Source organism: Myotis daubentonii, chromosome 17, assembly GCF_963259705.1.
Source record: "Myotis daubentonii chromosome 17, mMyoDau2.1, whole genome shotgun sequence".
Taxonomy (NCBI): domain Eukaryota; kingdom Metazoa; phylum Chordata; class Mammalia; order Chiroptera; family Vespertilionidae; genus Myotis; species Myotis daubentonii.
In genome coordinates, this window is record NC_081856.1 from 7,284,211 (window position 1) to 7,306,340 (window position 22,130).

General features: G+C 38.8%; 2 protein-coding genes across 5 annotated transcripts in view; one reads left to right on the forward strand and one right to left on the reverse strand.

Annotated features, from left to right (window-relative positions):
• IL7 (interleukin 7) overlaps window positions 1-7,842 on the forward strand; it is a 56,838-nt gene extending 48,996 nt beyond the window's left edge. For all 3 annotated transcript variants that reach the window (XM_059672674.1, XM_059672676.1, XM_059672673.1), the window contains 2 exons: window positions 4,166-4,219; window positions 7,124-7,842. In XM_059672674.1, coding sequence (XP_059528657.1) covers window positions 4,166-4,219; window positions 7,124-7,243 — 174 coding nt within the window. In that variant the 3' untranslated portion in view covers window positions 7,244-7,842. The remainder of the gene's footprint in view (window positions 1-4,165; window positions 4,220-7,123) is intronic.
• Window positions 7,843-12,439: 4,597 nt separating this feature from the next.
• The window catches only part of ZC2HC1A (zinc finger C2HC-type containing 1A), a 60,168-nt gene continuing 50,477 nt past the window's right edge, over window positions 12,440-22,130 (reverse strand). For both annotated transcript variants that reach the window (XM_059672679.1, XM_059672678.1), the window contains one exon: window positions 12,440-14,148. In XM_059672679.1, the coding sequence (XP_059528662.1) occupies window positions 13,983-14,148 (166 nt within the window). In that variant the 3' untranslated portion in view covers window positions 12,440-13,982. The remainder of the gene's footprint in view (window positions 14,149-22,130) is intronic.

The following is a 22,130-nucleotide window of genomic DNA, read 5'->3' on the forward strand; positions in this document are numbered from 1 at the left end:
CAACCATCAAACTCACAGAACTGGACAGTGCTATTCATCAGGCATGATGTCAGATTCCTTGCATCACCTTTCAATATCTCCTGGAGTCAATGCCAAGAAGAATCGCCGCAGTATTGAAGGCAAAAGGTGGCCCAATGAAGTACTGATGGGATGGTCATAATAATCTGGCCACTCAGTGTATGTGACCAACAATTTTCTATTTCTTTGTTTCAATAATTTTGATAAGTATAGGGCTAATTTTTCCCTACTGCCTGCTAGCGGTTGTTAAGCAAACAAAACAAAAAAAAATTGGAAAAGATTATCTTGAGTATAGAAAGTTTCTTAATCTATAAAACGAAGGGAAAATAATAGTATACATTATAGGCTATTAAGATTAAGTGGCATAACTCATGTAAAATGCTTAGGATCAAAAAGGTCACAGCTCAAGTGGTAAAACTGTTTTTGCGCCCTGCTGGTAGTGATGACAAAGATGGCGTAAGTTGAACCAGTTGCCTTATCATGTGTTAGGTGCACAGTGCCAGCCAGTCTCCTCCTGGTGTCCTGGGTTTGCCAAGCTCGTTTCCCATTTTGTCCCCTGACTTATGTTAGTCTCTTTTCTATAATTCTGATCTGCCCTGTTCTACATCCTTCAAGGCCACACTCAAGACTCATGAAGACTTCACAGTCTAGCCTACCAGCTCTTAATCCTTATTCAGAGTGATATCAAACTACTGTCTAATGCAAGAAAGGCCAATAGGTTCATTGTTGCTTACACATCCAAATGCTTAGTAATGCCTGTTGGAAACACCATGTTGTGTGTTAGCCTCACGTCAAGGCTCAACTGAAAAACTGCAGACAAACTAGTGATATCACCTCTTCCCCTAGGAAGGGTAGGGGTTGTGGGTATGCTATGTATTTGCAATTCCTTCTCTCATGTGCTGAGCTCTGCATGGATCACCATGTTCCAAAATCAACTAACTGTCAAGAAGGAAAACACAAATGATTTATTCTTGAAATGAAATAAAATTATGTCACAAAACTAACCTGATACAATCTGCATTTTTCTTAAAATGATAAGGTAAGATATTAAATACAGTCAGCTACATTGACTTTTCTTCATGAGTCAGGTCTGCATGTACTATTGATTATTTCATTTTGCTTCTGATAGATAAAGCACAATAAAATGTATGGTCAGGATTTCACAATTTAATGATGACTTTATTTTCATATTGATTAAAATTCTAGTGTTGTGTTACTATACCCTTCTGTATTAGGTTTTTTACTTTATTTATTTATTTATTTATTTAAATTTATCTTTATTTTTGAAAACATCACAAATTTCCCCCCCTTCCCATATATTCGTTTTTCATGCCTCACAGCCATTAAGACAGTGCTGGGCATACCTGCAGGATCCAGGGTATTCGGAAGATAATCTCTCCTGCTCCTTCCTTTTCCCTCATCCTCATACAGGCATACCTCGGACATATTGTGGGTTCAGTCCCAGACCACCCCAAAAGAGCGAGTCACTGAATTATTTTTTGTTTCCTAGTGTATATAAAAGTCATGTTTACACTACATTGTAGTCTATTAAGTGTGCAATAACATTATGCCTAAAGATGTACATGCCTTAATTTAAAAATACTTTATTGCAAAAAAATGCTAAACATCATCTGAGCCTTTGAGTGGTAATCTTTTGCTGCTGGCGGGTCTTGTCTTGATGTTGACAGTTACTGACTGCTGGGGGGGTACTGCTGTAGGTTGAAGAGGCTGTAGCAATTTCTTAAAATAAGACAACAATGAAGTTTGTCACATCAATCGACTCTTCCTTTCATGTGTGATTCCTCTGTCCCATGTGATGTTGTTTGAGAGCATTTTACCCACATAGAGCTTACAAAATGGAATCAGTCTTCTCAAATCTTGCTGGTGCTTTATCAACTAAGTTTATGTCATATTCTAAGTCCTTTGTTGTCATTACAACACTCTTCACAGCACCTCCACCAGGAGTAGATTCCATTACTTAACCCTATGGAGCAACTTCTCAGCCATTAAGGCTTTGTCATGAGATGCAGCAATTCAGTCCCATCTTCAGGCTCCACTTCTAATTCTAGTTCTTGCCATTTCCACTGCATATGCAGTTCCCTCCTCCATTGAAGTCTTGAACCCCGAAAAGTCATCCATGAGGGTTAGAAACAACTTCTTCCAAAGTCCTGTTAATGTCGATATTTTGACCTTGTCCCATGAGTCATGAATGTTCTTACTGGCATCTGGAATGGTGAATCCTTTTCCAGGTTTTCCATTTACTTTGCCCAGATCCATCAGAGGAATCACTGTCTATGGCAGCTACAGCCTTTTGACAGGTATTTTTCTTTTTTTAAAAAATATATTTTATTGATTTTTTACAGAGAGGAAGGGAGAAGGATAAAGAGTTAGAAACGTCGATGGGAGAGAAACATCTATCAGCTGCCTCCTGCACACTTCCTACTGCGGATATGCCTGCAACCAAGGTACATGCCCTTGACCGGAATCAAACCTGGGACCCTTCAGTCTGCAGGCCGACGCTCAATCCACTGAGCCAAACCGGTTAGGGCTTGACAGGTATTTCTTAAATAATAAGACTTGCAAGTTGAAATTACTCCTTGTTCCATGGACTGCAGAATGGATGTTAACAGGTATGAAAACAACATTAAACTTGTTGTCTAGTTCCATCAGAGCTCTTGGATGGCCAGGTGCATTGGCCATGAGCAGTAGTATTTCAAAGGGAATCTTTTTTCCTGAGCAGTAAGTCCTAACAATTGGCTTAAAATATTCAGCAAACCGTGTTGTGAACCGATGTGCTGTCACCCAGGCTTTGTTGCATTTAAAGAACACAGGCAGCGTAGATTGGACATAATTCTTAAGGGCCCTAGGATTTTCAGAATGGAAGCTGAGCACTGGCTTCAACTTAAAGACACCAGCGACATTAGCCCCTAACAGGAGAGTCAGCCTTGGAAGCTCTGAAGCCAAGCATTGGCTTTTCCTCTCTAGCTGCGGAAGTCCTAGTTGTCATCTTCTTCCAAATGAGTGTGTTTCATCCACATTGAAATCTGTTGTTTCATGCAGCATCTTCGGTAATTATCTGAGCTAGATCTTCTGCATAGCTTGCTGCAGCTTCTACACCAGCATTCGCTGCTTCACCTTGCACTTTATGTTATGGAGAGGACTTCTTTCCTTAACCTCATAAACCAACCTCTGCAGCTTCAGAATTTCCTTCTGCAGCCTCCTCACCGCTCAGCCTTCATAGGATTGAAGAGTTAGGGCCTTGCTCTGGATTAGACTCTGGCTTGAGGGAATGTTGTGGCTTGACCCTCTATCCAGACCACCAAAGCTTTCTCCAGATCAGCAATAAGGCTGTTTGGCTTTCTTATCATTCATCAGTTCACTGGAGTAAGCACTTTTAATTTCCTTCAAGGACATTCCTATTGCTTTCACAATTTGGCTAACTTTGGAGCAAGAGGCCTAGCTTTCAACCCACTTGGCTTTCGACATGCCTTCCTCCCTAAGCTTAGTCATTTCTATCTTTTGATTTAAAGTAAGATATGCAACTCTTCCTTTCACTTGAACTCTTAGCGGCCACTGTAGGGTTATTAATTGTGTCTCAGGGGATGAGGAGGCCCAGGGAGAGGGAGTGAGATAGAGGAATGGCTGGTCAGGACACAGTATTTATCAGTCAAGTTCACCATTTTATATGGGTACAGTTCATGGCGCCCCACAACAATTGCAATAGTAACATCAAAGATCACTGATAACAGATACCATAACAAATATAATAATGGAAAAGCTTGAAATATTGAAAGAATTACCAAAATGTGACACACAGATACAAAGTAAACTAATGTTGGAAAAATGACGCTGATAGACTTACTCAATGCAGGGTGGCCACAAACCTTCAATATGTAAAATGAAAAAAAATAAAAAACACACCATGCAATTATATGGGGAGTGCAATAAAGTAACGCATAATAAAACGAGGTATGCCTGTATTCTACTTCTAAATAAAATGAGTATCTGCTAACAACAAATAATTGAAAGTAGATTCTCAAAAAGATTAGATGAGCTGAGAGTAATATACAAAAATTAGCAATAACATTAATGGGAGAAGCAATAAAGAATTAATATTCAATGTTGTAAATGTAATTTTGTTTTTAAGGATAAAGAAAAAAAACAACCTTCCTTGGGTGAAGTCCAACCCACTAAGAATTTGGTGAGAATAATTGTATAATTTTCTTCCTTTATCAGTTTTTTATTTAACTTAATCTCTTAATGTTTCTCTCTGAATTTTCTTTTTTATAGTTGGTTTTGAAAATATTTTATAATGTTATTAAAAGTAGCACGAAGGTACTTCTTTGAAATTGCATCCCTTTAAACTGTTTTTTTCTTTAAAAAATACTATTTTATTTTACTTTATATCATTTTTTTATTTTATTGGGTTGACATTGGTCAACATGAACATATAGGTTTCATGGTTTCATGTGTAGGGTTTCATGTTACAAAATTTCAATATGGCATCATGTGCCCACCATCCAAACCACTATTTTAAAGTAAAAGAAGCTAGGGGAAATATCAGAGCATTGATTTTTTTTAGAAAGCAACAAAATTGAAACATCACTAGGTAATAGACAAAACATGAATTAAGTATATAGGAGAAAGTAAACTAGAAAACAAGCATATGAAGAAAAAAAGCCATTCTTATTCCTTAGTAAAGAAATAAAAATTTAACATGAGAACCTATTTTTTACCTATTTTATCAGTACAGAGTATACAATATATACTATAGGTATATGTGAATATTCTACATTTATAGATCATCTTTATATTACTTATCCTATATAATAAAAGGCTAATATACAAATAGACCGAATGGTGGAATGACCGGTCGCTATGATGCACACTGACTACCAGGGGACAGATGCTCAGCGCAGGAGCTGCACCCTGGTGGTCAGTGCACTCCCACAGCGGGAGCGCCACTCAACCAGAAGCCAGGCTGACGGCTGGTGAGCACAGCAGCAGTGGCGGGAGCCTCTCCTCCCTCCATGGCAAGCAGACATTCCCCCAAGGGGTCCCGGACTGCGAGAGGGCACAGGCCAGGCTGAGGGACCCACCCCTCCAGTGCACAAATGTCAAGCACCAGGCCTCTAGTATTAAATATTTATACTAACAGATACTATTGCACAAAATTATATAGCAATATAAAAATAAATATGAATGAAAAACTCAGGATAATGAAATTTGATTAAACATTAAATTGATATCAATATTAATTAGGAAAGGACATGTAAAAATGGATGCACCTGGTTCATAAGAGTGATGGGTTCTCCTTTCATATTTCCATTATTATTATAACTAGAGGACTGTTGCACGAAAAGATTCGTGCAATAGGCCTTCCCTTCCCCTGGCTGCTGGCACCGGTTTTCCTCCGGCACCCGGGACCCAGGCTTTTGCTCCGGCCGGAGCTGCCTTCAAGCCCTCACTGCTTGGGCCAGAGCCGCCTTCAAGCCTTTGCTCTGCCGCTTCGCACCTATGTATGCAAATTAACCGCCATCTTTGTTGGTGGTTAATTTGCATATCTCCCTGATGAGCCGATGAGAGGTGTAGCGAAGGTACGGTCAATTACCATGTTTGTCTATTATTAGATGGGATGTCATTTGAGCAATAGATACATGGGAGCATGAAAATCCCGTGCTCCTTTTAGAGAAGGGGCTAGCTTGCTTACCTGGGGCTCAGGAAGCCTAGGAATCCCACTTGAACTAGCAGAGTTGAGATGAACACATGAGCAATTTACACACACTGAGGGCTCTGGGTAAGAACACATGGGTGGTGGGCACGCAATGCATCATAGAAACATACACTTGAAACCTACACAATCTTATTAACCAATGTCTACCCCAATAAATGTAATTTTTAAAAAAGAAAGGACATGAGAACAACACCAGACAAGAAAAACTGGGAAAGATATAGAAGGGAGATACCATCTGTGTTCTCAAGATTACAGAAATAAAATGGTTCTTCGCTTATGTCTTTTTAATGAATGTTCACTCTTGGTCTCTGAAGAAAAGTCATGAAATTCTCACATCCATGTATTTCCCATCTGCTTAGTTACATAAACTCAAACATGTACTCTTTAAATATGTCCTGGGACCCTCACTAAAAAATCTATGAGAAATTCTCCTTCATAATTATCTTTGATATCTGTTGTCTAATATTTTTAATGGATATTTCAAGGCCGTGTGTTAATGTTATTCAACACACACCTAAAAGAGACCCAAATCTGTGCCTTAACTAAAAATAGAACAACTGAGCTCAAGACCCAGTCATTATACTTACCTGACATGTGACCATAGCGGCTTATTTACCCTCCTTGCAGCTCTTCCCTCATCTGTGAAAGGAGGTAAAATCAGCAATTTCATAGAGTCAAGTAGATGCAATGAAAGAATGTGAAGCACAACATCTGACCTATAAAATACCCAATGACTGGTTGTAATCTCAGGAAGGTTCCCTGCCCCGTCCCAGCCCCACTTCCAGTGGCTCATGGGAGTGTAAGAGTATCAGCAAGGCTACTCCTTGCTCCTCTCTTCCATGGGAGGTACCTCTTTCTCCGCTCTCCAGAGGCTGTACAGGAAACTGTAGGATTTTCATCAACAAATGACAGTTAGCTCATGAGGTGGGTGCAGACCGATGGTAGGGTGGACCTTCGGGCACATGCTCACTCAGGTAGATCCTTAGTCATCATCTTTGCTAAAATACGCTGCCTGTTTTCAGTGCTAACTATTACTTCCACACAAAAATATGTTTTCCCATATTAAAAAACCTAATTAATTTACAAATACCTTTCTCACAAAAATTTAAATAGCATTCTTGTCCTGTTGTAGCCACCAGGCATCACTCTTTAATGAATTCTAAATCTTAAACCACAACAACATTGAATTTCCTACATATCATCCTAACTAGAGTTAGAAATCACAGGTTTAAAGTATGATGCAAGATTCTCCTTTCCCATGACACAGAATTTTCAGTAGAACCTAAGATGGTGGAAATTAAAGATTGAATATTTGAAAACATGTATTTTTATAAAAATGTGAACTTAAAACTTTTTTGCATATTTCTGTAGGAAGAGAAAAAATCTTCGAAGGGACAGAAAAAACAGGATGAAATGTGTTTCCTCATGATACTACTAGAAAAGATAAAAACTTGCTGGAATAAAATTTTGAGTGGCACTAAAGAACACTGAAACGTATGGCGTGACAATATAAAGACGTGAACTTTAGTTGCATCCCTCAAGAATTGATCTGCTCGTGCAATTTTCCGGGGTAGAACGCCTCCCAGAAATTACTGAATGCACCTGGTAAAAATGGGTTAGAGCAATTGAGAAATACATGCTGTGGTACTAGAAGGACACAAGCAATGGAACCGAACGCTGCAATCAACGGACTATTTCCTATGTGTGTGCACATGCGTCAGCTGGTGTTAATTTGGGGCTGATTTTTGTAAGACGATCCATGTAAGGTATTAGCTGCAATAATCCTTTTTAGACCTGTTAAAAATGTTCAGGAGACATGTAAAATCTGTGGTGTATATAAAGGTTACAAGGATTAAAAATTAGCTTTGCTTTATTTCTTTATGGCCTACTATGCATCAGTATAATGCAATGAGTGTGGATAGTGTCATCTTCTGGCAGAGTTGACAGTGAGGTATGGATAATGCCCATGAGAACAAGTCATGTATCTTAAAGCAGAAACGTAAAGGAGTCCAAGATGCTTTCAGAGGCGTGTGACTGTGTAGCACATTGCCTCCAGTAGATGGCATAGCAAATGTCCTAAAATGAAAACAGAATAATTTCACAAAATAGGAAGTCACCTGTTTTAAGGCTGCTAAGCCATAGTACCGAGTTTCTTCTGTCATTTACATGTAATAAAACTTGTCTAAATGAGTTTGCAATTTGGGAAGTATATTTTTAAGAGAATAATATATGTTGCCTTTTAATTAATAGAGTGTGTATATTTAATTTTGACACTATATCTGTATATAAAAATATTTTCATACAGTATTACGAACAAATTACTTGCTTTGGATAACATTTCTCCTTTGATAATAAATGACCTATGTATTAACACTGTCAGATTCACTTAATCTCAACAGAACTTTTTTCCCAGTTTTATTGGGAAATATTTGACATGCATCACTGTATATGTTTAAGGTATCCGATATGATGATCTGTTTTACATATATTGTGAAATGATTAACACGATAAGGTCAGCTAACATCCATATTCTCATATAATAAAAAGAAAAGAAAGAAAAAAACTGTTTTCTCTTTATGATGAGAACTTATAGGACTTACTCTTAACAATTTTCCTGTGTTGCGTACAGCAATGTTAGCTATAGTCATCATGTTGTACATCCCTGGGATTTAGTTATCTTATAACTGGACCTTTGTACCTTTTGACCACCTGCCTCCAGCGTCTCCCTCCCCCATCCTCTGTGTCTGGTGTCTTTTTTTTAATACATTTTTATTGATTTCAGAAAGGAAGGGAGAGGGAGAGATAGAAACATCAGTGATGAGAGAATCATTGATCGGCTGACTCCTGCACACCTCCTACTGGGGATCAAGTCTACAGCCCGGGCATGTGCCCTTGACCGAAACCGAACACAGGACCCTTTAGTCCGCAGGCCGACACTCTATCCACTGAGCCAAACCAGCCAGGGCTGTGTCTGGTGTCTTTTAATACAAGCTTTTATTTTTAGGTTCCACATGTGAGATCATACAATATTTGTCTTTCTCTGTCTGACTTATTTTACTTAACATAATGTCTTCAAAGTCCATCCATGTTGCCACAAATGGTAGGATTTCCTCATTTTTATGGCTGAATAATTCATCCACTTAAAGACACTTAGATTTTTCCCATGCCTTGGCTATTGTGAACAATGCTGCTATGAATATGGAGGTAGTTATCATTTTGAGTTAGTGCTTTGGATATATTCCTGGAAGTGGAATTTCTGGATCATATGGTAGTGGTTTTTAATTTTTTAAGCTCTTCCATACTGTTTTTCATAGTGGCTGAACTGATTTACAGTCCCACCAACCGTGCACGTGGGGTACCTTTTCTCCACCTCCACACCAGCATCTGTTACCTCTTGTCTTTTTTATGATGGCCATTCTAACAAGCACCAGGTGATATCTCATTGTGATTTCAATTTGCATTTCCCTATGACTAGTGAGCCAACAGGATTTTTTTAAGGCGAGATTTTTAATATTGCCCTACTATTTGGTCTCTTTCACTGAACACATAACCTTTAATACCTTATTACCAAGAACGTACACGGGGCCAATGATAGTACTATTAAACGGGTTCTGCTAAATATTTTTCCATACTTCCAATTATTCCATCAAGAAGTATGTATCTTATAAATAAAACTAGAGGCCCAGTGCACAACATTTGTGCACTTGGGGCGGGAGGGGTCCCTCAGCCCAGCCTGTGCCCTCTCACAGTCCAGGACCCCTCAGGGGATGTCTGACTGATGGCTTTTAGTCGGACATCCTTAGCACTGCCACAGAGGCAGGAGAGGCTTCCACCACCACCGCTGCGCTCACCAGCCATGAGCCTGGCTTCTGGCTGAGTGGTGGGGAGCACACTGACCACCAGGGGGCAGCTCCTGTGTTGAGCATCTGCCCCCTGGTGGTCAGTGTGCATCATAGGGACCGGTCATTCTGCCGTTTGGTCAATTTGCATATTAAAGTTTTATTATATAGGATGACTAGGTTATGAAGCATGAATATTTTTAAAGCTTTTATATTAAATTTAGTCAACTTTTAAAAATGTATTATCAATTTCTATTTCTGTCAGCATATAAGGTCTTTCATCTTCATGCCCTGTGGCAGTTTTCAGTTTCTTTATAAGACTGCTGGTTTGATGAATAAAATCAGCACTTCTCTGTGGAGTACACTCAGCAATCCTGGCAACCTCCTATTCCCAGCCTCATTGCTGCAAATTCACAATAGGATGGAAAGTGAGGTGCTTGGGCAAATAGAGAAAAGGGAAGGGGAAAGGGAAGGGTTATGTGAGAGAGAGGGAACTGATGTGTCATCGGTAACTTTTATGCAAAGGCACTTTTTCTGAGTCACCAGGACACTGGAAGTCAGCCGCGTTTTGCAGCTCTCGTGGACCCACCACACACGCATCCTTTCCACGGCCACTTGCCTTTCCCTCCGAAGGTGGTTAGTACGGCTCTCGCTCACAGCCCTCCGGTCTCCTCCTGAGCACTGGGACAGGGAAGAAAAACAGAAAATGGAATGGTCGGCTGTCTAACTTGTGATAAGAAAGCTGCATTTTCAACACTTCTGCAATATTTTGTTCTTGCTTTTACAATATAGAAAATTCTATTAAAATAAATCCTTGTTTGTCCCAAGTTGTAGTTGTCTGTATATCTACCAACTTCTCCAAATAAATGATCAACTTTAGGACAGAAATTAATCACATCTTATTTCTCTGAATACTTCATAGAAGGAAGACCATATATAACATATTTTAAGTGTATATGAAGCTTTAGTTTTGTGCATGTTACGTTAGGCTAAGCGTTTTATCTCCTATTTAAATTGATGTCACTGTCACATGTTAAAGTTAGGCCAGATGATTGGGATAAAAGGCCTTATTTTAAAGATTACACAACTGTACAACTAAGATAAAATATTAAAGTAATAGAACAAGGAATATTTGGTAATGTGCATGAGTAATACATTAGAGATATATAATTGCTAACAAAATTTAAGGTAAATATTAAATACTTCTATCAATTATAAGCACGCTGGTGCCCAAAATGAGCTAGATTAGGTTTCTAAGAAATCAACAGATGGGTTATGAAATCCAAAAACCTCTCTCTTACAAATCTCTGTAATTCCATGCTCCCATCCCCACTCAGATATTCATGCTTATGTTGCTGAGGAGCTTTTAAAATAATGGAGGGCTGGTAATATTAGCCTAAAGCACCCCCTAGCGGCAAAATAAAAATCAATCCACATACAGTTTTACAGCCAAGCAAAACTGTATGTAATCAATGAGTATCGACAGTAACAATTGAAAAAAAAAAAGTTAAGTGAGACTAAAAATGAGTGTGGCTATCATTAACTCCGTTTTAATGACTCTCCACTGCCCTATTAAATAATTCAGACAGTTGGAAAATCAGCCTATCTTCTAACTCAGAACTAAAAATATATTTAACCATATAAAATACCTACACCTGCAATGCAAACAGACAGGAGTTCTATCACTTTTTTCATTCCCTGAGCCTCTCTACTCATGGTAACAATATTCACTTCTAGCCTACAGAAAACTGAGTACGAATTAAACATGTCTAATCTGATGTTTTCACTGGAGGTAACTCCTGTTATAATTTTAAGCATGATGGTCTAAATTAGACTCTAAGTTAGTAAGTATTCATCACAGATGAATACGTTTGCCATTCAATTGTGTGTTACCTAATTAGAAATACTCAATGTGTTTTAACCTGGACGTCACTAAATGTTTTCAATTGCTAGCTTTTATTGGCTATGAAGAGAATATTTCAATACCTTAATCTGTGACAAACCTTTAAGGTCAAAAACACTTCAATAAAATAGTAATTTCTTTGACAGCTAATGGCCACAAAAATCTGCTCATTTTTAAAACTCTGACTTTTAAAACTCTTACATTTTGACTTCAAAGATTTTCTTTGTTTCTTTGTCTTCCTATCTTTCTACCTACGTCTGGCTAAAAGATAAGACATCAATGAAAACCAACTAGCAATTTTTTTGCTTCATGTCTTTATTGAATAGGTGCAAAAATGAAAACTTATTTGTAATAAAACCCATAGAATGAACAGGAGACAACAGCAATTATAATAATCTTATTTTTCAAGCTAATAACTTTAAAAATAATGTGTAAGAAATTTTTATGTTTTAATTTAAGCTTACAATCTTTTAAATTCTACCACACTGGCAAATGCTTGTGAGAATAAATAAAAATAAATGATGCATAGATCTAGGAAAATTTCTTAAAAACCAAACTAATGCATGACAAATCAATGTGAAAATGACATATGCAAGTAATATAAAAACATATTTAAATATTGTCATAACATGTTTCATAATTCATGAAACTCTTTTGACCAACGTAACTGAATAAAGACAACCAGAAATAAATTAATAAAAATTCAGGGTTGAAACTCTAATGTAAGTAAAATGACAATTCCCATTACATTAAGTTTATACCCCCTGCCTGAATGAAAAGAACAACTTATGAATAAAATTATAAAGTATAAGCATAAATAAATTTCAGGAAACTGTATAAGCCACAAATTTCTACATTGATCCTTATAGTTTAACAGAATCATAAACAATAAGCTAGGAACTGCCTATAAAAGATTTGCTTAAATATTTATAATAGAGTTGTTAGGCTTGATTCAACAGAAATTACTACTGAATCACTGAATATGGCTACACAAGCAAAGAGATTTACTACTACATACTATGCTACACTGAGTGTGACAATGATTACATGATGTATTTTAGCCAAAGTAAAGAAGGATAATTAAATTTTTGTGAATGCTTAATTACATAAGTCAGGTATGCAAAGCAATACATTTTCTGTGGCTTTTATTGTGATGTGAATGGTATTTCAACATGAAAAACTAAAAAAAAAAATTTGAGTAGGAATACTTAGATATTCTCTTAACCTACTCATAACTACATCTAACTATACTTCAAGAGACTAAAATTCAAATTCTTTTACCTGCATGCCCTCCACTGATAATTATTACCAAAATTATTACTTATTTGGTGAGGTGATTTGTTTTAAAATCCACTAAAGTAATTTATTCTACATTCCGATGCATAGAAATAAACGTGAATTTGAAGAAAATTTTTGCATCTCTTATTAATTACATTTTCAAACTTTGCAAAAATGAAGTAGTAAATTAAAACTATTCCATAGCCCTAGCCAGTTTAGTGCAGTGGATAGAGCCTCAGCCTGTGGACTGAAGGGTCCCAGGTTCAATTCCAATCAAGGGCACATGCTTCAGATGCAGGCTGCTGGCCCTGTTGGGGTGTGCAGGAGGCAAACAACCGATGTGTCTCTCTCACATCAGTGTTTCTGTCTCTTTTCTCTCCCTTTCATTCCCTTAAAAAAAATCAGTGGAAAAATGGGTGAGGATTAAAACATAATAATTAATAAAAATAATAATAAAACTACTCATTAGACATTAGGTTATAGAAAAGAAAGAACTGAAATTTGAAGATGCAGACACAGAGGTAAAAATTTCAGTTATAACTAGAATAAGATTTGTATTTTTAGCCTGTGTCTCCAAAAAGGAAATTGCATAATTACATTTTGAGAGAATGAGTAAAAATATTTAAATTATATCATCATACACTGAGTAAAAGGTAACACAGAACTTATTTTTTCTTTTAAAAAAAATTTATAAAATTGTTGAAGAGAACTACTGCAAAATGACCTCACATAACTAATTGCAACTAAAAATATTCTCAATTCCAAAACTCCAAGCATCCCATCCAAATATCGCGGAGACTATCTGAAAATAGGCACCAGTAATAAAATGTTTATTCTGATTTTTTGCTCAAAGTAATGATCATCCTAAAGCCTGAAGGGCTAAGCACTAGAGTTCGAGGATTTGTACTTGATGTGTTTTCACAACAACAGAAGAGTAACACCTAAGTTAATGATTCCACTTGAAATCATTTTCCAACAGATGAGTATTTTCTTGACTGGCACAGTTTGGAATAATAGGTATTTATTATATACAGTATATGTACACATATATACACACACCACACACATTATATAGCAAGGGGATTATGTTCCAAAAATTGCTGGAAAAAAGTGTATCAATTTTAGCACAAAATAACTAGAGGAAGTGCTCTGGCTGGAAGCAGTAACAGTCATCAAACTCTGGACTTCGCTCTTTCGTTTGGGGTTTTGTTCACAGAACTATTCTTCGAATGCCACATTCACAGCAAAACTTGGCCCATTCCACAGGGTACTTAGTCCCACACTCGTGGCAGAATTTGGGTAAGTGTCCAGAGGAACTTCCTTCAAAGCCTTTCATGTTTCCACCGTTGAGTGAAGATACGTAGTCGCCATCTGGCCTGGGAAGTACAGAAAAAAGTTCCCATCAGCTGTCTCAAGTCCCATAACTCTTGGAAACAGGGCTAACATTAAGCATAACTAAAAACTTGCTTCATCTCACTTCCAGTTCAGATTAAGAAAACACTCTTATTTCTCTTATTTTTTTTTTAGAATTACAGATTTCTTTATTTGAATTATGTATTTGAGGTATCCCATTTGCCAGACAGCATAAGTTTTTTTTTAGAACTCTACTTCCTTTCTGATCTACTCTCTGAAAAACAATCTCATCTCTGAAGAAACATACTTTGTTGTGAATTTTATTACTAACAATAAAAGCTCTAGTCTTTGGAATGCACCCAGCTGTTATTTAATGATGCATGGAAAAGAATAAAACCGTAATTTGACCTTCCTTCTGCTTTTTGCCTTTACATTTCTAAATCTGTATAATCACAATGTCAAGTTTTTATTTCCTTCCTATCTTCTTACATTTTTTTTTCAGTTACATTTAACATACAATAATATATTAGTTTCATGCGCACAACATAGTGGTTAGACATTTATGTAATTAATGTAAGTCTACTACCCATCTGACACCATAATTATTACACTACTAGAGGCCCGGTGCACGAAAATTCATGGACTGGGGAGAGGGGAGCCCTCATCCCAGCCTGCCCCCTCTCACAGTTCAGGAGCCCTAAGGGGATATCCTACTGACGGCTTAGGCCTACTCCCCGCGGGGACCGGGCCTAAGCCGCAGTCTGGCCTGCCTCTGCGGGAGGCGACCAGGCCGATCAGGAGAAGGCATCGCCCCCAGCCTGCCCTCAACCTTTGCAGCCACTGTGGCTTTGTCCGGAAGGACATCCAGAAGGACATCCGGAAGGATGTTCGGCTGTCCGGTCTAATTAGTGTATTATGCTTTTATTATTATAGATTATTGACTACATTCTCTATGCTGTATTTTTTTTTTATTAGTTAAGGTATTACAAATGTGTCCTCATCCCCCCATTAACCCCCAACCCCCCTCCCCCCCGCCCCGTACACTCATGCTCCCATCCTCCTGTTGTCCATGTCCATTGGTTTGGCTTATATACATGTATACAAGTCCTTCGATTGATCTCTTCCCCTTACCCCAGCCCTCCCCTACTTTCCTTCTGGGGATTGATAGCCTGATCGCTGTTTCTCAGTCTTTGTGTCTGTGCCTTTTCATCAGTCTATGTTGTTCTCTATAATCCGCAAATGAGTGAGATCATGTGGTATTTATCTTTCTCTGACTGGCTTATTTCACTTAGCATAATGCTCTCCAGTTCCATCCATGCTGTTGCAAAAGGCAAGAGTTCCTTTTTTTTTACTGCAGCATAGTATGCCATTGTGTATATGTACCACAGTTTTCTAATCCACTCATCTGCTGATGGGCACTTAGGCTGTTTCCAGATCTTAGCTATGGTGAATTGTGCTGCTATGAACATAGGGGTGCATATATCCTTTCTGATTGGCGTTTCTGGTTTCTTGGGATATATTCCTAGTAGTGGGAACACTGGGTCAAATGGGAGTTCCATTTGTAGTTTTTTGAGGTAGCTCCATACTGTTCTCCACAGTGGCTGCACCAGTCTGCATTCCCACCAGCAGTGCACAAGTGTTCCTTTTTCTCCACATCCTCTCCAACACTTGTTGTTTGTTGATTTGTTGATGATAGCCATTCTGACCGGTGTGAGATGATAACGCATTGTCGTTTTGATTTGCATCTCTCGTATAATTAGTGACTTTGAGCAAGTTTTCATATGTCTTTCGGCTTTCTGTATGTCCTCTTTCGAAAAGTGTCTATCTAGGTCCGTTGCCCATTTTTTTATTGGATTGTTTATCTTCCTTTTGTAAAGTTTCATGAGATCCCTGTAAATGTTGGATATTAAACCCTTATCGGTGGTATCATTGGCAAATATGTTCTTCCATGTAGTGGGTCTTCTTGTTGTTCTGTTGATGGTTTCCTTTGCTGTGCAAAAGCTTTTTATTTTACATCCCTGCCTGCTATCTTTACTAAAGTTACTTTCTCCTTTTCCCTCTCTCTTTCTCATCCTATCTACTCTCTTCAATTAAATAAGGATAGCAGGATTCTAAATTTGCAATGTGAAATGCTCTGTTTTAGTAGTATCAGTTCACAAGAATTTATACATTAAATACAATTTCCTGCTTTCATATCCTCTTCTTAATCTTAATCTGATCAGTGCCAAGTAATTATTTTAGTTCTCTCACTCACTGTTGTTACTGCTTTTTGAAGAGTTTTGTGTCCCGAGCCCTGTATTTATGTGGTGTAGGCACTTAAACATAATTGATTAATGTTCTTGAATCAAGGCGTTTTGCTGCTTTTGGAAAACTCTAGCATCCATTTAGGATGGTTTGAAATGGGTAGTTATGGCCATAGTGCAGCTCAGATTTTTTTTTTTTTTTTTTTTTTACTGTTGACAGTATTACAGACAGATGTTCCCTACTTACCCCTAAGTCCCCTCTACCAAACACCCGCCCCACCCCAGGCCTACTGTATGTATCCACTGACTATGCATACATACATATATGTTCTCTGGTTATTTCTTCCCAGTCCCCCTCACTACCCTCTCCTCAGATCTATCAGTTAGTTCCATGCATCCTTGTCTCTGGACTTACTTTGTTCATTGATTCCACAAATAAGTGGGATCATGTGATACTTCTCTGTCCCTGATTGACTTAATTTACTTAGCATAATACTTTCCAGGTTGCTCCATGCTGTCATAAAGGGTAAAAGATCCTTTTTTCTTTACAGCTGCATAGTATTCCATGATGTGTATGTACCACAGCTTTTTTATCCACTCTTCTGCTGATGGGCACTTGGACTGTTTACAGATCTTAGCTATCTATATATATAAAACCCTAATATGCAAATAGACTGAACGGTGGAACAACTGAACAACCGGTCGATATTACATGCACTGAACACCAGGGGGGTGTGCACGGAACATGGCAGGCGTCAGCCATGGTGGGATGGTGGAACAGGTGAACGGGGATGCCAGACCAAGGCGAAGTGCCAGTCACTGTCATAGGGGCGAGCCTCTGGTAGTTACTGAAAATTCTTTGCTCCTGCGCACCACGGTCCTGCCTGGCACTCACACCTGCTGCTGGTGCCGGCCCCGCTTGCACCCACTGCCAGCACTAGAGCCGCCGCTCGCACCCTCTGCTAGCGCCCGGCGCTGGCTCCAATCGCTCAGCACTGTCAGCAGGTGCGAGTGGTGGCTGCTGGCCCCTATCGCCCCTGAGGGCTTCTCCACCTCCCCCTGCTCCTGAGGGGTGATCGGGACAGCAGCTGCTGCTTGCACTGGCCCCAATCGCTCCATGCCATCAGTGGGTATGAGAGGGACCAGCGCCATCAGCGCGTGGGAGTGGCAGCAGTGGGAGCAGGGCTGCCAGCAGACAGGGGACTGGGGACTGTGGTGGGAGGGCCGGGCGGGGGCACAGAGGTTGAGTCAAGACCCGCCCCTGTGTCCACCAGAGCCTTGTGGCCCACAGTTCAAGGTGCACGAATTTGTGCACTGGGCCCCTAGTTGTAAATAAAGCTGCTATGATCATAGAAGTGCACGTATTCTTTCTGATTGGTGTTTTGGGTTTCTTATAATATATTCCCAGAAGTGGGATTGCTAGGTCAAATGGTAGTTACATTTTTAACTTTTTTGAGGAAACTCCAAATTGTTTTCCACAGAGACTGCACCAGTCTGCATTACAACCAGCAGTATATTAGGGTTCCTTTCCCTCCACATTCTCACCAGCACTTGATGTTTGTTGATTTATTGATGGTAGCCATTCTGGCAGGTGTGATGTGATACCACAGTGTACTTTTAATTGACATCTCTCTGATGAATAGTGACATTGAGCATTTTTTCACAAGTCTATTGGCCAATGGTATGTCTTCATTGGAGAAGTGTCTATTCCGGTCCTTTGAATTTTTAAAAAAATATATGTTTATTGATTTCAGAGAAGAAGGGAGAGAGACAGAGACAAAAACATCAGTGACAAGAGAGAATCATTGATCTGTTGCCTCCTGCAGGAGGAGAATTTAAGAGAGCTTTGGGACAACATGAAATGAAACAAAGTCCGCATAATAGGGGTGTCAGAAGAAGAAGCTGAGAAAGGAATAGAAAACCTGTTTGAAGATATAAAGACAGAAAACTTCCCTGACTTGGGGAAGAAAAAGTCACAAAAGTCCAAGAAACAGAGTCCCAATAAAGATGAATCCAAAAAGACCTACACCAAGACACATCATAATTAAATTGGCAAATGTAAAAGAGGAAGAAAGAGTATTAAAGGCTGCATGAGAGGGACAGAAAGTTACCTACAAGGGATCTCCCATTAGACTATCAACTAATTTCTCAACAGAAACACATCAGGCCAGAAGGGAATGGAATGAAGTATACAAAGTGATGAAAAGCAAGGGACTGAATCCAAGACTACTCTATCCAGCAAGGCTATCGTTCAAAATTGAAGGTGAAATCAGGAGCTAGATATACAAAAAAGATTAAAAGAGTTTATTATCACCAAATTAGCAATACAAGGAATGCTAAAGGGACTGTTGTAAGAAGAATAGAAAGAGAAGAAAAAACACAGGCATAAAGAATAAAAATGGCAACAAACAAGTACCTATCCTTTATAATAAAAAGCTAATATGCAAATCGACTGAAGCAGAACGGCAGGTCACTATGACGCGCATTGACCACCAGAGGGCAGACGCTCAACACAGGAGCTGCCCCCTGGTGGTCAGTGCACTCCCATAGGGAGAGGGCCACTCAGCCAGAAGCTGGGCTCATGGCTGGCAAATGCAGTAGTGGTGGTGGAAGCCTCTCCCGCCTCCACGGCAGTACTAAGGAGGTCTGACTGACAGCTTAGACCTGCTAGGGAGCAGGCCTAAGCTGTCAGTCGGACATCCCCTGAGGAGTCCTGGACTGCTGGAGGGCGCAGGATGGGCTGAGGGACCCCCCCTCAAGTGCAGGAATTTCATGCACTGGGCCTCTAGTCAATAATAACCGTAAATGTAAATAGATTAAATGTTCCAATCAAAACACATAGGGTAGCTGAATTGATAAGAAAATATGACCCATATATATGCTGTCTACAAGACACACACCTTAGAGCAAAGGACACACAGACTAAAACTGAAAGGATGGAAAAATTTTTCCATGCTAATGAAAATGAAAAAAAGCTGGGTAGCTTATATCTGACAAAACAGACCTCAAAGTGAAGGCCAAAGCAGGAGATAAGGAAGGCCACTTCATAATACTAAATGGATCAATACAACAAGAGGCTATAACTCTGGTACACATATATGCACCAAATATAGAAGCATCTAAATATATTTTAAAAAAAAACTTCTGGAGGCTATCAAGGGAGAGATTGATAGCAATACAATCATAGTAGGGGACTTGAATACCCCACTGACATCACTGGATAAATCTTCTAGACAAAAATCACTAAGGAAACAGCAATCCTAAGTGACACTCTAATTGGATCTAATTGATATCTTCAGAACATTCCACCCCAAAGCTACAAAATTACATTCTTCTCAAGGGCACAAGGGACAATTTCAAAGATATACCACATGATAGAACACAAGCTAAATCTCTACAAATTCAAGAAGATTGAATAATATCAAGCATCTTCTCAGACCCCAATGGCATGAAATTAGAAATCAATAAAATGCTCAAAAACAAACACATGGAGGCTAAATAGCATGCTATTAAAGAATGAATGGTTGCCAAAGAGATCAAAGAAGAAATAAAAGACACCCTAGAGACAAATGCAAATGAACACACAACAATCCAAAACCCATGGGACACAGTGAAAGCAGTCATGAGAGGGAAGTTTATAACACTACAGGCCAACCTAAAAAACAAAACAAGAAAAACTGGTAATAAGTTATCTAATGCTACAACTTAAGGAATTAGAAAGAGAACAACAAGAAAAGACTAGAATAAGTAGAAGGAAATAATAAAGACCAGTAAGGAAATAACTGACACAGACACCAAAAAATAATACAAAAGACTAATAAACCAAGAGCTGGTTCTTGGAAAGGGTTAATAAGATTCATGAACCTCTAGCCAAATTCACCAGAAAACAGAGAGAGAGGACTCAACTAAACAAAATCAGAAACATAAGAGGTGAAGTAACAACTGACCCCACATAAATACAAAGGATATTGAAATACTATGAATGACTTCATTCCAATAAATAGACAAAATGGACATATTCTTAGAAAACTACCACCTTTCAAAACTCAATCAGGAAGAATCAGAAAACTTGAATAGGCCAATAATTACTAATGTAATTGAAGCAGTAATCAAAGACCTCCCAGCAAACAAAAGCCCTGGTCCAGATGGATTCATAGGGGAGTTTTACCAAATATTCAAAGAAGAACTAACACCTATCCTCCTCAAACTATTCAAAAAAATTCCAAGAAGAAGGAACACTCTTGCTATGAAGCCAGCATTACCCTAATGCCAAAATAAGATAAATACATGACAAAGAAATAGAACTACATGGCAATATCCCTGATGAACACAGACACTAAAATCCTTAACAAATATTCTCAAATTGGATCCAACAATACATTAAAAAGATCATACAGCCGGCTGGGCTCAGTGGATAGAGCATCAGCCTGCCGAATGAAGGGTGCCAGGTTCAATTCCAGCCAAGGGTACATGCCTGGGTTGCAGGCTCGATCCCAGTAGGGAGTGTGCAGGAGGCAGCCGATCAATCATTCTCTCTCATCATTGATGTTTCTATCTCTCTCTTCTTTTCCCTTCCTCTTTGAAATCAATAAAGAAATAAATATTTTAAAAGTAAATTAAAATAAGATAAAAAGATCATACATCATGACCAAGTAGAATATATTCCGGGGATGCAAAGCTGATACAATATTTGCAAATCAATAACTATGATACAGCACATAAGACAACTACAGACTACAAAACAGACTACAAGACAAAAATCATAGATCGCCCTAACCGGTTTGGCTAAGTGGATAGAGCGTCAGCCTGTGGACTGAAGAGTCCCAGGTTCAATTCTGGTCAAGGGCATGTACCTTGGTTGCAGGCATATCCCCAGTAGGGGATGTGCAGGAGGCAGCTGATCGATGTTTCTCTCTCATCGATGTTTCTAACTCTCTATCCCTCTCCCTTCCTCTCTGTAAAAAATCAATAAAATGTATCTTTTTTAAAAATCATAGATCATATAAATTGATGCAGAAAAAGCATTCGAAAAATTCCAACACCCTATTTTTATAAAATTCTCAGCAAAGTGGGAATACAGGGATCATACTTCAACATAATAAAGGCCACATGACAAACCTACAGCCAACATTATACTTCATGGGCAAAAACTAAAATCATTTCCCCTAAGAACAGGAACAAGACAGGGATGCCCTCTTTCACAAGTCTTCTTCAACATAGTACTAGAAGTCCTGGCCATTGTGATCAGACAAGAAGAAGAAACAAAAGGCATCCAAATTGGAAAGGAGGAAGTACAACTCTCATTATTCACAGATGACATGGTACTGTAAATAGAAAACCCTAAAGACTCCATCAAAAAACTACTAGATTTAATAAATGAAGTTGGAAACATAGCAGGATACAAAATCCATACCATTTTTATATACCACTAGAGGCCCAGTGCATGAAATTCGTACATGGGTAGGGTCCCTAGGCCTGGCCGGCGATCAGGGCCAATCTGTGGAGTGACGGGTGGGACAATTGGGGGACCCCGCTAGCACCTACTTTGGCTGTCCTGGGGCCTGTGGGCTGGGGGAAGCTTCTGCATTGAGCATCTGCCCCCTGGTGGCCAGTGCGCATCATAGCGACTGATCGTTCCACTGGTCATTCCATTGTTTGGTCGATTTGCATATTAGGCTTTTATTATATAGGATTAGTGAACTTTCAGAAAGAGAAAAATTTTTTAAAAAATTCTATTTACCATTGCAACAAAAAACATTAAG